General features: G+C 48.3%; 1 protein-coding gene across 8 annotated transcripts in view; it reads right to left on the reverse strand.

Annotated features, from left to right (window-relative positions):
• The window catches only part of ATP13A3 (ATPase 13A3), a 535,999-nt gene that overhangs the window by 58,490 nt on the left and 464,014 nt on the right, over positions 1-13,495 (reverse strand). For 6 of the 8 annotated variants that reach the window (XM_029615360.1, XM_029615358.1, XM_029615356.1 and 3 more), the window contains one exon: positions 5,697-5,786. The exons of the other annotated variants lie outside the window; for them this stretch is intronic. In XM_029615360.1, coding sequence (XP_029471220.1) covers positions 5,697-5,786 — 90 coding nt within the window. The remainder of the gene's footprint in view (positions 1-5,696; positions 5,787-13,495) is intronic. 8 annotated transcript variants of the gene reach the window in all.

A 13,495-nucleotide genomic window follows, 5' to 3' on the forward strand; every position in this document is an offset into this window, starting at 1 on the left:
TGAGGGTCCAGGAGCCGGGTCATCCGGTACATATGGACCCGTTCAGGGCGCAGCCTGCATTGTGACAAAGGCATGAATCCCCTTAAATAATTCCACCCAGGAAAGCGAAGCCGAATCCGGCCTTAGGGGCACCAGGTCTCTTGGGTTCCCTGGCAGCTCCCCGCTGCCTGCTAGGTCCGGGGTGTTCCCTGAGGAACCGGCAAGTACGCTGGGTTGGGACCGGTCCTGGCCTGGAGCTCCCAGGGCCTCCTCACATTGGGCACATAGGGAGTCTGCTTCCTCGCACTGTGTGGCTCTGAGGTTGCATGCAGAGCAGAGGCTTATGCCTGATTCTGGAGGAGCCGGCTCCGCTGACGCATGGGCTTTCTTACGCTCCATCTCGTCTACTAACCCAGCTAGAGTCTGCGCTTTGTAATATGCGCGAAAGACTTGCGCCTAACCAAGTGCGCCTATCCACTGGCGCCTACGAACGGGTGCTTATCGACGTGCGCCTATCTACGTCAACGTGTGCTTAGGAACTGGCGCCTATGCGCATAGTAGCGGGCGCTTAACTGTATGCGCTTAGCGACGGGCGCCTAAAACAGTATGTGTGCTTATTGCGAGGCAGACAGGAAAAATGGCGACCCCCTTGGCGGGTTGCCACGTAGGCAGACTCTGCCACTCCTCGGTTCCTCGGAGACCAACAAAAGGAAAGATGTACGCCTTACCTTGTCTTCGGCGCTTCCCGGCTGCAACCCGGGCGGTCTCCGGCTGCGGGGGGAGAGGGTAATTACCGTCACCGCCGCGCTCGAGGAGGTGCACCCGCTGCCTCTAGGCCGCGCCCGAACTCGTCTCGCTCGGGGGGCCAAGTCCACGCTGGGACCGAGGCTGCCTCTAGGTCGCGCCCGAGCCCTTCTCACTCGGGGGCTAGGTCCCTGCTGCGAACCAGCCACCGGACCGAGGCTCTTACCTCCGAGGGACCGCGGAAATCACCTCGGGAAACTCAACTAGGGGAGTGACCGAATGGTATCACCGCAGGAGTGCGGGGCTCGTCGTCCGGTAGGTTTCTTCTAAGAATTTAGTCGTTAGAATTTGGAAAAACGCTCAGCGAGCGTGGGTAGCTCCAAACTGCTTTGGAGACGGAAATTACTGAATTGCTGCACTTCCTGCGGGGGTATATGTACCCGTGCTGATGTCAGATCCGTCTCCAACTGCTAGCACGAGCACACTATACCCACTTGTTTTGAGTCCATCTGCTACACGCTAGGAAATGTTCTGTTTTATATCACTGTGTTTCATGTTTCTTGTTTGTTCTCTTAAAAACAGGCGTGCCCGCTCCCGGACAGCCCACCAGAGGCAGGCCCGAGAGGCCTTTAAATCCAACCCCACAGCGGCGCTTTCCCTCTTCAGACCGGCGACCGCAACGCTGATCCCTCCGCGAACGACGACCGCACTGAGGGCAGGCCTGCGCAATCGGTGCCGCAGACCCACCGGGGTAAGGCCTAAAATCCTTCACTTACCCTCGGAGGGTCCATCGCCGACCGCGAGGCTTCGGCGCCGTCCCGCCACCGACAGAACACGCCTCCAGCCAGTCCCTCCTGGGACCAGCCTATCAAAACGGACGCGCCCGCTCCCGGACAGCCCACCAGAGGCAGGCCCGAGAGGCCTTTAAATCCAACCCCACACTGGCGCTGCGCGCCGAGCGTTGCGCGCCGAAGGAGCGCGACAAAGGGGCCTGCCCCTTTGTTTGCCCCTTCGTGCAGCCCCTCAGGGCAGCAAATACGACTAAAATTTCAACTTCAACAACATCACCAAGCCAATTAAAATCAAAACCAACTGCCGACCCCCCGTTTAACAGGGAAACACCTTCTCCTGACGCAGACTCATCATACCGACGACCCTACAATATAAGACGAACCAACCAGGAATCCTGCTCTTCACAAAAGCCCGTTGAGGCAAGACCACCACACCATTCCTTCTCCAACCTCAAAAGAACACCCCCCATTCTACAAGGCACTCCCTATCCTCCACCACCACCTGCAACAACATCCACAGCCGACATTCTGACCAGCTACAATGCTTAACCGCCCACGCACCTATAAATCCCTTATATCCATCATGATCTCCCCCACAACCCAATTCTTAGGACTCACCCTTTTCACCATCATATTATTCAACGCCCAATCGCTGACAAACAAAACGCTGATACTAAACGACCTTCTTCTGGACACAAATCCAGACTTCTGCGCCATAACTGAAACATAGCTCAAAACCTCGGACATCGCCCTCCTAAACCAACTACCTACACAAAACTATGACTTGTTCTCCATCCCTAGTCAAAAAATAAAGAGGCGGGGGCCATCCCTAGACAAAAAAAAAGAGGAGGGGGTTTACTCCTAGCAGTCAAAAAGTCACTGAGATTCACACAACATCCAACCAAATCATCCACCAAACTAGAAACAGGCCTGTTCAAATCAGAAAATCTTCGAATTCTCCTGGTCTATGCCCCGCCGGGCCTGCTAGATTCGGATGTCTCTCCCATTCTCAAAATAATAACCTCTCACCTAAATCTGGACTCCCCAGCTATAATCTTGGGTGATTTTAACTTACACGTAGACAAATCACCTCATTCAACTAACTGTGAAGCCTTCCTCACTGCCATGTCAGCCATGGGATTTAAACAGTTAATCAACAAACCTACCCACAAAGCGGGTCATACGCTGGATCTCATCTTTACAAACTCAGGCATTTCACACACTGAGCAACCAGTGTGCAAACAAGTCCTGTGGTCAGACCACACCTTAATCTCCACTGCCTTCTGATTATTACAATCGGTAAACAACCACTGCTCACCACCATCATTTTACTACAGGAAAACCTGCTCCACTGAGCACCTCATCAATCTCCTAGCACCAGATCTTTCTCTCATTGACGTCTCCACTCCTAACTCTGCCCTCAAATCCTGGTCCAAAATAACGGAATCAGTAGCAAACACTCTCTGTCCCCTGACAACAAAGAAACAAACTCAATGCGACAAAAAGACAACCTTGGTTCAACGAAGAACTTCGAAAACTCAAACATCTACTACGTCAAAAAGAAAGAAAATGGCGCAAAGTCCCTACACCGGCCTCCCTATCCGAATACAAACGCTCCCTCCATCTATACATCACTTTAAAAACAAAAAGGGACTATTATGCCCACAAGATCCACAATCTCATCTTCGACTCCAAAGCTCTGTTCACCTTTGTTTCCAACCTTACTAAAACTAACACACCAGACATCCCATTCGACCATGCCCAGACAAAAGCAGAGGAGTTGGCTCTCTACTTCAGCAATAAAACTACCAACCTACTGAAACAACTGACACCAAATAAGTACTCACCATCTAGTACATATCGCCACCCAAACAATGACATCTCTTTCAATGACTTTGAGCCCATCACTATATCAGAGATACAAGTGGTTCTGAAGAATTTAAAACCATCCTCTCATCCTTTTGATCAAATCCCATCTAAACTGCTTCTACTAATCCCGGATACTATCTCCAAAGCACTGGCAGACATTATAAATTGTTCCTTATCACAGGGTATCTACCCAGACGATCTAAAAACGGCCTCAATTAAACCCCTCTTAAAAAAACCAAACATTAAAACCAGCGATCCCAACAATTACCGTCCCATCTCCAACCTCCCGTTCATAGCTAAAGTCATGGAAAAACTAGTAAACTCACAATTATCAAATTACATTGAAGATCACCAAATTCTATTCCCTAATCAATATGGATTTCGCAAAGCATTAAGCACCGAAACATTACTACTTTCACTTACAGACTTCCTCCTCACGGGCATTGATAAAGGCCACGCATTCCTATTAATCCTTCTCGACCTCTCGGCTGCATTCGATACAGTCAACCACCACATCCTCTTAAATCAACTGGCAAACATCGGCGTCACAGGCACAGTTCTGGCATGGTTTAAAACCTTCCTGGAGAACAGAGGATTCAAGGTCAAAATTCATAATAAAGAATCCCAATACTATCCATCCGCTCTCGGGGTTCCACAGGGCTCCTTCCCTATCACCCACGCTCTTTAATGTCTACTTGCTCCCTCTCTGTCAATTGCTAACCAAACTAAACCTGAAACATTACCTATTCGCAGACGATGTGCAGATTGTGATCCCTGTAAAAGAATCCATTAACAAAACATTAGAATTCTGGGAATGCTGCCTACTAGAGATCAAATCCCTCCTTACCAGCCTAAACCTAATCCTCAACGCTTCAAAAACTGAATTCTTGCTTATATCCCCAGAAAACAACTTCATGACTTCAAACCCACCAACCAACCTCCTAGCCTCTCACGTAAGAGACTTAGGAGCTATCTTAGACAACCGTCTTAACCTAAAATCATTCATCAACCAAACCACCAAAGATGGTTTCCGCAAATTACATGTCCTAAAAAGAATTAAGCCACTCTTCCACTCTCAGGACTTCAGAACAATCTTACAAGCAATAATCTTCTCCAAGATAGATTATTGCAACTCTATTTTATTAGGACTCCCAGCATCCCATACCAAACCGCTACAGATGGTTCAGAATTCAGCAGCCAGAATCCTGACAAACTCTTGAAGAATTGACGACATCTCCCCAATTCTCAAAAAACTTCACTGGCTGCCAATACACTACAGAATCATGTACAAGTCCGTCACCACCATTTACAAAGTCATCCATCAACACGCTCAGCTCAATCTACAAATACCTTTCAAAAAACATACCTCCTCCAGACCCATCAGAGAGTCTTACAAAGAATCACTTCATGTTCCACACGCCAAAATCTTCCAACACAAATCCCTCAAAGACAGAGCATTTTCAACAGCAAGACCTCCTCTGTGGAACTCCATCCCATCTGACCTTTGACAGGAACCATGCCTTCCAACGTTCAGGAAAAGGCTGAAAACATGGCTCTTCAAAAAAGCTTATCCAGACCTCAACTGATCCTCACCATACAGTCACTTACCATAAGACATTACAAATTCTTTAGTAACAATTTCCTTCATTACATCAAGTCCTCCTCACTGAAATTAATTTTGCATCATTGTAAACATTTTTTGCTTTCAGTTAAACTCCTTCTTCTCTCCCCTCTACTCCCAGTTGTGCACCTCCCTGTTTTAATGTAACTGCAATTTTCTAACCATGCACTTGTTATAATTCGTTGTTCGCTGTATAGCTCACTCCCTGTTTATTGTAAACCGGCATGATGTGATTCTTATCATGAATGCCGGTATAAAAAAAAAACCACTAAATAAATAAATAAATAAATATGTAATAAAACTATAAGTTTAAAAAAAAAAATCAATAACATCCTAAATGTGGAATTCAACCAGCCTATTAAAGCTGCCAAGCAATTTAGCATTGTGCCCAACAGCAAATATAAAGTTACCATGGCATAAATATATAGAAAAAAGTCATACAGTGCCCAAACTGATTAGCATCTTAATAAGAGTAAGACCAAGGTCAGAACAATCAGTCTCAAGCTCTCAAAAGAATCTACTCAAATTAGTCCATTTATGTTTAGAGTATTGCTGAAGGACTACTGGAATATTGAGTTTTCCTTACAAAGGCAGTTTTACAAAGGGCTTTCTTTTTAAAAATTCAACACATTTATACATTGTTTCCTTTGCTTTAGTCAAAATGATTTATAGTAAAATTTGCCAATTCCAACCTGCTGTGACTGTGAGACTGGCCGATGGTACTCTCCTTGCTTGTCTCGGTTGAACACAAGCTTCCAAATTACCAAATCAAGGAGCCAATTCTGTGAAACATTGCAGTGGGTAGATGGAATTAAAATACTAATAATTCATTATTAACAAGCAAATCATTTAAAAGTGGTGCTTACGTTACTAAAAGACTGAGAAAATGAGATGCCCGAGTTCCACATATTTGCAGTATTGACAAGGGAGATCTTCTTGTGAGAATCAATGTATATTACCCTCTCAGCTACAGAAACACAGAGTATGGCCAAAGATGAGTGCCACAGGCCACATCTACTCTGCCTATTTATACTGCCTGCTGCAGTATTGCGTACCTTGCTTGATCTCCGGTTTTCCCTTCACTTTCCTACAACTAAGGGTCCTCTGTGCTTCTCCCAAGCTGTTTTGATTCTTGATATCACTGTTGCCCCCAATTACTTATTAGGATTCTGTTTCATGTATCCATCACCTTGCTACTAGTTGTTATGCTCTGATGTCCCTGCTTATATTTAGATAATGAGGTGTTCATGGTCAAATGACCTCATAAAGGAGAATAAAAACCTGAATTTTCTCATCTATTTTCATGATAGGCATGCATATGGAACTTGAGCATCTCATTTTTATAAAGTGACTTTAGGCATTCTAAATTTGAAGTTATACAGCAAACATTAAGGCCCAGAGATCAGAACCCAATTTTGGTGTCCATTAGGAAAGATTCTAGTATACTGACAATGTGAAGATTCATCTCATTGCAAATGCTTACATGAGGATTCTTTACTACCCAAGAGCACATTAAATGCCATGACTCCAAGTACATTTTAAGGAGTGCAATAGGATCCTAATTACCAAGTATGTATCAGAGAATTGGAAAACATTTCTTTGGAAGGAAGGAATCCTTTGCAAGCACTGTGATTTTTTAAGATTATCTAGATTTTTTTTGGGACCTTTCAAAAATACGTTTAGATTTATTTGGCAATAGATGGTTATTTAGCAATATATGATAATTTGGCAGGCATTCATTATCTGTGTTGATAAAAGCAAATCAAAATAAATCTGTAGATCTAAAGAATTACTACAGCTTTTAAAAAGAAGCTTCAGCACTTGAAACAGGATGTAATTTTATAATACATTATATTAGTTCATGCTTCATGGTTTCTGTTATTGTGATTAAAAGGAAGGTCACTGCTGGCTGAAAATATGCAATATCATGGGTACACTCAGTAGACTCATAAATAAAGAACTTGAGTTGGATGGTATGAATTGGGGGTAGTTAGCACTTGTTTTATGTGAGTTATGTGTGCTTTTCAATACACCATCTTCAGTGACTCTTCAGAACCAAGGAGATGGTTAACAAGACATTTTAAAATAAACATCATATCAAAACAAAAAGCTACTTCAAGCCACAGAGCTCAGCTTAAAGGCCTGCACAATGGAGAAATTACTTACCTGATAATTTTGTTTTCCTTAGTGTAGACAGATAGACTCAGGACCAATGGGTATAGTGTACTCCTGATAGCAGTTGGAGACGGATCAGATTTCAATCTGACGCCAGCCCTAATACATACACCCCCCCTGCAGGAAGTGCAGCTCTTCAGTATTCTCCTCGAAAAGCAATTGCGGATATATGCACGACTGAATAATTTGAATAACTTGGATAACTTGATTAATTTGAACTGGTTGAATTGGTTAAAGTTGGAGACTGCCAGTGCCCTCAACCGAGAAACGTCAACACCCGGTAGGATGGGTGTCCTAGTTGGAGGAAAGCATGGCTTACCTGTGAATCACTTGCTCTCGGGGATGTCACTCGAGAATTCCATGAATAACGGCAGCCGTGGGTGGGATGCTGAATCCATCTGTCTACACTAAGGAAAACGAAATTATCAGGTAAGTAATTTCCCCATTTCCTAGAGTGTAGCAGATGGACTCAGGATCAATGGGATGTATAAAAACTACTCCCGAACCGGGTGGAAGGTTGCCCGTGGCCCACTTAGTACTGCCCTTGCAAATGGTGTGTCCTCTCGAGCCTGAACATCCAGGCGGTAAAACCTGGAGAAGGTGTGGATGGAGGACCATGTTGCCACCTGACAGATCTTGGCGGGTGACAGCATCTTGGTTTCCGCCCAGGACATTGCCTGGGCTCTAGTGGAATAGGTCTTGACTTGTAAAGGTGGTGGCTTGCCTGCTTCTACGTAGACCGCCTTATTTTATTTATTTATTTATTTAAGTTTTTTATATACCAACATTCAAGACGGTGGTCCCATCATGCTGGTTCACAAGAAACAGGGGTGAAACTTTACCATTTAACAAAAGTGCAGAAAAGCAGTTACATATAACAAGGAAAACAATAACTTGGAATGAGAAGGGAAATGAAGATTAGATAGTAAAATATATGTATAAATAACATTGTGAGAGGTGGCTATTAACGCTAATACTAGCGGAGCTTGTTGCATGAAGGGGGATTAGATGGGGTTGGAGTTAGGAAAGGCCTGCCTTGATGACTTCTTTGATCCAGCGGGCTATGGTTGCTCGCGAGGCCGCTTCCCCTTGCTTCTTCCCGCTGTGAAGGACAAATAGATGGTCCGTCTTTCGTAAGGATTCCGACCTTTCCATGTATCGGACTAGGAGTCTGCCGACGTTGAGGTGGCGTAGACTGCGAGACTCTTCCGAATTCTTATGCTCATCTGGCGATGGTAGCGAGATGATTTGGTTGAGATGGAAGTGAGAAACCACTTCGGGGAGGAAGGACGGGACCGTGCGTAACTGGAGGAGGCTCCCGGCAGGATAGTGCTTGTAGCTTGGAGATAACACAGGCCGAACAGACTGCCAGCAGGAAGGCTGTCTTCAATATTAATAGTCGGAGAGACAGGCCGCGAAGAGGTCTGAAGGAGGCTCCTGCTAAGAAATCTAGGACCAGATTGAGGTTCCAAAGAGGCACCGGCCACCTTAGAGGTGATCGGATCTGCTTGACTCCTTTCAGAAAGCGGGAGACATCCGGGTGAGAGGCTAGACTGCTGCTCTCACTCTTGGCTCCGTAGCATGAAAATGCGGCCACCTGTAGCTTGGTGGAGTTGAGAGACAATCCCTTCTGTAGTCCATTCTGCAGGAATTCCAAAATTGCAGGAATTTTGACTGAGAGTGGAACGATGTCGGGGTCCTCACACCAGGCTTCGAATGCTCTCCAAATACTTATGTATGTTAGGGATGCGGAGAACTTGCGTGCTCGGAACAGGGTGTCAATTACTGCCCCTGAGTATCCGCTCTTCCTCAGGCCAGGCCATAAGAGAGAATCGAGCTGGATCCTCGTGGAGGATCGGTCCTTGCTGGAGCAGGTCTCTGTGCGGAGGTAGCAGGAGGGGCCTCCATGTCAGAAGTCTTTCCATGTCTGCGTACCACGGTCTTCTTGGCCAGTCCGGGGCCACTAGAAGTACTGGTCCCCTGTGGTGTTCTATCTTGTGGATGGTTGCGCCCAATAGGGGCCACGGTGGGAAGGCGTACAATAGAGTTTCCTGTGGCCAGGTCTGAACCAGGGCATTGATTCCCTGGGACTGAGGTTCCCGCCTGCGGCTGAAGAAGCTGGGCACTTGGGCGTTGGACCGGTTTACCAGGATGTCCATGGTTGGTGTTCCCCAACGGTTTACTATCAATTAGAATGCTGTGGTCGACAGCCTCCATTCTCCTGGGTCTAGACTTTCTCTGCTGAGGTAATCCGCAGCGATGTTGTCTTTCCCTGCGATGTGGACGGCCGAGATCTCTTGAAGGTTCACTTCCGCCCATGACATTAGGGGGTCTATTTCCAAAGACACCTGTTGGCTTCTGCTTCCTCCCTTATGGTTGATGTAGGCCACTGTTGTGGTGATGTCCGACATTACCCTGACTGATTTGTCTCGGAGTCTGTGACCGAACCGTAGGCAGGTTAGTCTGACTGTCCGGGCTTCTAGTCGATTGATGTTCCATCCCGACTCTTCTTTGTTCCGTTGCCTCTGGGCAGTTAGCCCCTGGCAGTGTGCTCCCCATCCTCATAGGCTGGCGTTCGTGGTGAGCAGGATCCAGGTTGGTGAGGATAGTCTCACTCCCTGGCTCAGATGGCCTTCTTGTAGCCACCATTGTAGTTGGGTCCGAACTTTGTCCGGGAGCTGAAGACGTACGGTGTAGTTCTGGGACAGCGGATTCCATCGTGATAGTAGTGAGCGCTGTAGGGGTCTCATGTGAGCTCGTACCCATGGCACTACTTCCAGTGTGGATGCCATGAGGCTGAGAACTTGTAGGTAATCCCATGCTGTGTGGCGAAGCTCGCTCAACAGGGTTCACAACTGGGTCATCAGTTTTGATCTCCTTGTCGGTGTCAGGATGATCTTGTCTTGTTTGGTGTCGAACCGGACTCCCAAGTATTCTAGAGATTGGGAGGGCTGCAGACAGCTCTTGTTTGTGTTGACCACCCACCCGAGGCTCTCCAGTAGAGTTTTGACTCTGTTGGTCGTTTGGTGGCTTTCCTCTGGAGATTTTGCCCTGATCAGCCAATCGTCTAGATAAGGGTGTATGAGGATTCCTTCCTTCCTCAGTGTTGCTGCCACTACCACCATGATCTTGATGAACGTCCGGGGTGCTGTGGCTAACCCGAATGGTAGTGCCCGGAACTGGTAGTGACGGTCCAGGATCGTGAAGCATAGAAAATGCTTATGCTCTTGATGGACTGGAATGTGTAGGTAGGCTTCCGACATCCAGGGATGTAAGGAACTCTCCTGGTTGTATCACCCTTATTACCGAGCGAAGGGTTTCCATGCAGAAGCGAGGAATCTTCAGGTGGCGGTCGATTTGAGGTCCAGGATAGGCTGGAATGTTCCTTCTTTCTTGGGAAGGATAAAATAGATGGAATAATGTCCAGTATTTCTTTGTTGTGCGGGCACCGGTATTATAGCCTCTAAGGCTAGCAATCTGGTCAGTGTAACTTCCACTGCCATCCTCTTGGAAGGGTCGTGGCAGGGGGATTCCACAAACTTCTCCGGAGGGAGGTGGTGGAAATCCAGGTAATATCCCTCTCGAATGATGGCTAGGACCCACTTGTCCGAAGTTATCTCGACCCATCTTTGGTAGAATAGGGCAAGTCTGCTCCCTATGGCTTCTTCCTTTGGACGGGTTGGCTGATTTTCATTGTGGGGTGCGGCTGGGGCCTGGGCCCGAGCCGGCTCCTCTTTTGTTGTGCTTGTTCTGAAAGGACTGGCTCCTACCTGTGGGGCGAGCCGCTTGATATGAGCTTCTGTATGGGTTGAAGCATTGTGATCCTCTGCCCCTGGAAGTTCGGGGGAAGGGTCGCTGGTTTCTCTTATTCCTGTCCTCTGGTAGCTACGGCAGTGGGGATTCACCCCATTTGTTGGCTAGTTTCTCTAGTTTGCTTCCGAACAGGAGGGTTCCCTTGAAGGGTGTCCTTGTGAGTTTCATTTTGGAAGATGCGTTGGCCGACCAGAGTTGTCTTCTGGCTGCCACGGCTGATGACATTCCTCTAGCTGCGGTGCGCACCAGATCAGAAGCGGCACAGCAGGCAGCGATCTGTAGAGACATAGCGGAGACGTCAAAAGACTGTTTGAGAATGGATTCCAGACGTCTGTCTCGAGCATCCTTGAGTGCTGCTCCTCCCTCAACTGGGACAGTAGTGTGCTTCGAGACCACGCAGACCATGGCATCCACTTTCGGACATGCCAGGAGATCTTTGGCAGCTGGATCCGGAAGGTACAAGGCTGCCAGGGCACGCCCCCCTTTGAACGTAGTCTCCGGGGCATCCCATTCCAGGTCAATTAGCTGCTGGACGGCTTGTAATAGTGGGAAATGACGGGAGGTCTGACGGAGTCCCTCTAGTAGGGGATTCAACTTAGGTTCCCCCGAGGCACTTGTGCCCGGGATAGCGAGCTCTTTCAAGCTGTGTGTGACCAGGTCTGGAAGCTCGTCCTTGGTGAAGAAGCGCCTCATGGTTCGGTGGAGCTCTGTCCCCGGAGAGAGTTCCCCTTCCTCCAGGGGTTCTGATTCCTCATCTGAGTTGTCCGTGTCCCCGAAGGTGGGGCTTCTGGGTGTTGGAATCACTTCCCTGGGCATAGAGGGTTCCGGGATGTGGAGGTCCTCTGGAGGAGGTTGTGGCGGTATTATTGGAGGCCCCGGTTGCATGTGGATGAAGGTATGCAGGCCTTTGAAGAATTCCACCCAGGAAATAGATGCTGGGTCTAAATTAAGAGGTGCTGTGTCCTTGGGGAGCCCCGTTTGAGGGAAGGTCCCGCTGGGAGACGCTAGGTCCGGCGTACTGTTCGAGAAACTGGAACACGGTACCGGCTGGGGATGGCCATGGGCTGGATCCCCCAGCGCCTCCTCGCACTGTATACACAGGGCCGTGGCCTCCTCATGCTGTGCAGCTCTCATGTGGCATGCTGGGCAAAGGCCCTGAGCCTTAAGCCTCTTTTCCGGTGGTGCCATGGCTTGTGTGTGTAAAATACAGGGCCTGGGTGGCTTAGTTACGCGCTCCGGTGCGTCGAAGTTGTGCGCGTAGGATTGGTACGTGCTCAGGGAGATGTGCGCGCTGTTGTGTGCACAGATCGAAGTTATGCGCCTGGCACAGTAAGTGCGTGGCTATGCGAGTCGCTTGTGCGCACAGTACTTGGGCGTGCGATGTTTTGCGCACAAGATATTTGTGCGCACGGATCGGGGCGGTGAACAGATCAAAATGGTGATGGCGACCTCGCGGACAATATGGCGACCACCTTGGAGGGTCTCCACGTGGGAGGACCCTCGGATCTGACCGGGGTCTAGCCCTGCTAGGGCAGATCAACCCGGTGGCACTGGTCCCGGTTGGCGACCTGTGTGACTCCTCGAGCTTCGGAGACAGGAGACTTTTAAATAGATTTCTACCTTACCTTGTCTCGGCACTTCCTGGTCTCGTTCTGGGCGGTCTCCAGCTGCGGGGGGAGAGGGAAAATACCTTCACTGCCGAGCTCGAAGTTGCACCCGCTGCCTCTCAGCCTCACCCAATGTCGGGGCTAGGTGCCCACCGAGGTCGGCCGCCGGACTGAGGCTTACCTCCGAGGGATCACGGAAATCACCTCGGGAATTCTCAACTGGGGGAGGGACCCAATGGGTGTCACCGCAGGAGAGTGGGGCTCATCTGTAGAGGTAGGATTTCTTCTTGTTTTGGTTTTCTTTGCTAAATTACTCTAATGCTGTGCCAGCGTGCATAGAGTCCCGAACTGCTATGGAGATGGAAAATACTGAAGAGCTGCACTTCCTGCAGGGGTATCTTTATTTATTTATTTTTATTTAACATTTTTCTATACCGAACTTCATGACAAGCTTCATATCAGGCCGGCTTACATCAAACTTAGGGATTAACTGAACATAACCATATAACAGGAAGGCCGAAGCGCAGATACAAATAACAGGGAGAATGAACTTGGGGGCTAGAGTAGCCAGGAAATAAAGGACAGAAAAAACTGGAGAATGAGAACGTATGAATATAGGGGTAGATTTTAAAAGAAGCGCGATCAGCCTACTTTTGCTTGCGCATCAGACTCAAGCAAAAGTACGCTGGATTTTAGTAGATACGCGCGGAGCCGCGCGTATCCACTAAAATCCTGGATCGGCGCGCGCAAGGCTATCGATTTTGTATAGCCTGCGCGCGCCGAGCCGCGCTGCCTCCCCCCGTTCCCTCCAAGGCCGCTCCGAAATCGGAGCGGCCTCGGAGGGAACTTTCCTTTGCCCTCCCCTCACCTTACCCTCCCTTCCCCTACCTAACCCA

This window comes from Rhinatrema bivittatum, chromosome 9, assembly GCF_901001135.1.
Source record: "Rhinatrema bivittatum chromosome 9, aRhiBiv1.1, whole genome shotgun sequence".
In the NCBI taxonomy this organism is placed as follows: Eukaryota; Metazoa; Chordata; class Amphibia; order Gymnophiona; family Rhinatrematidae; genus Rhinatrema; species Rhinatrema bivittatum.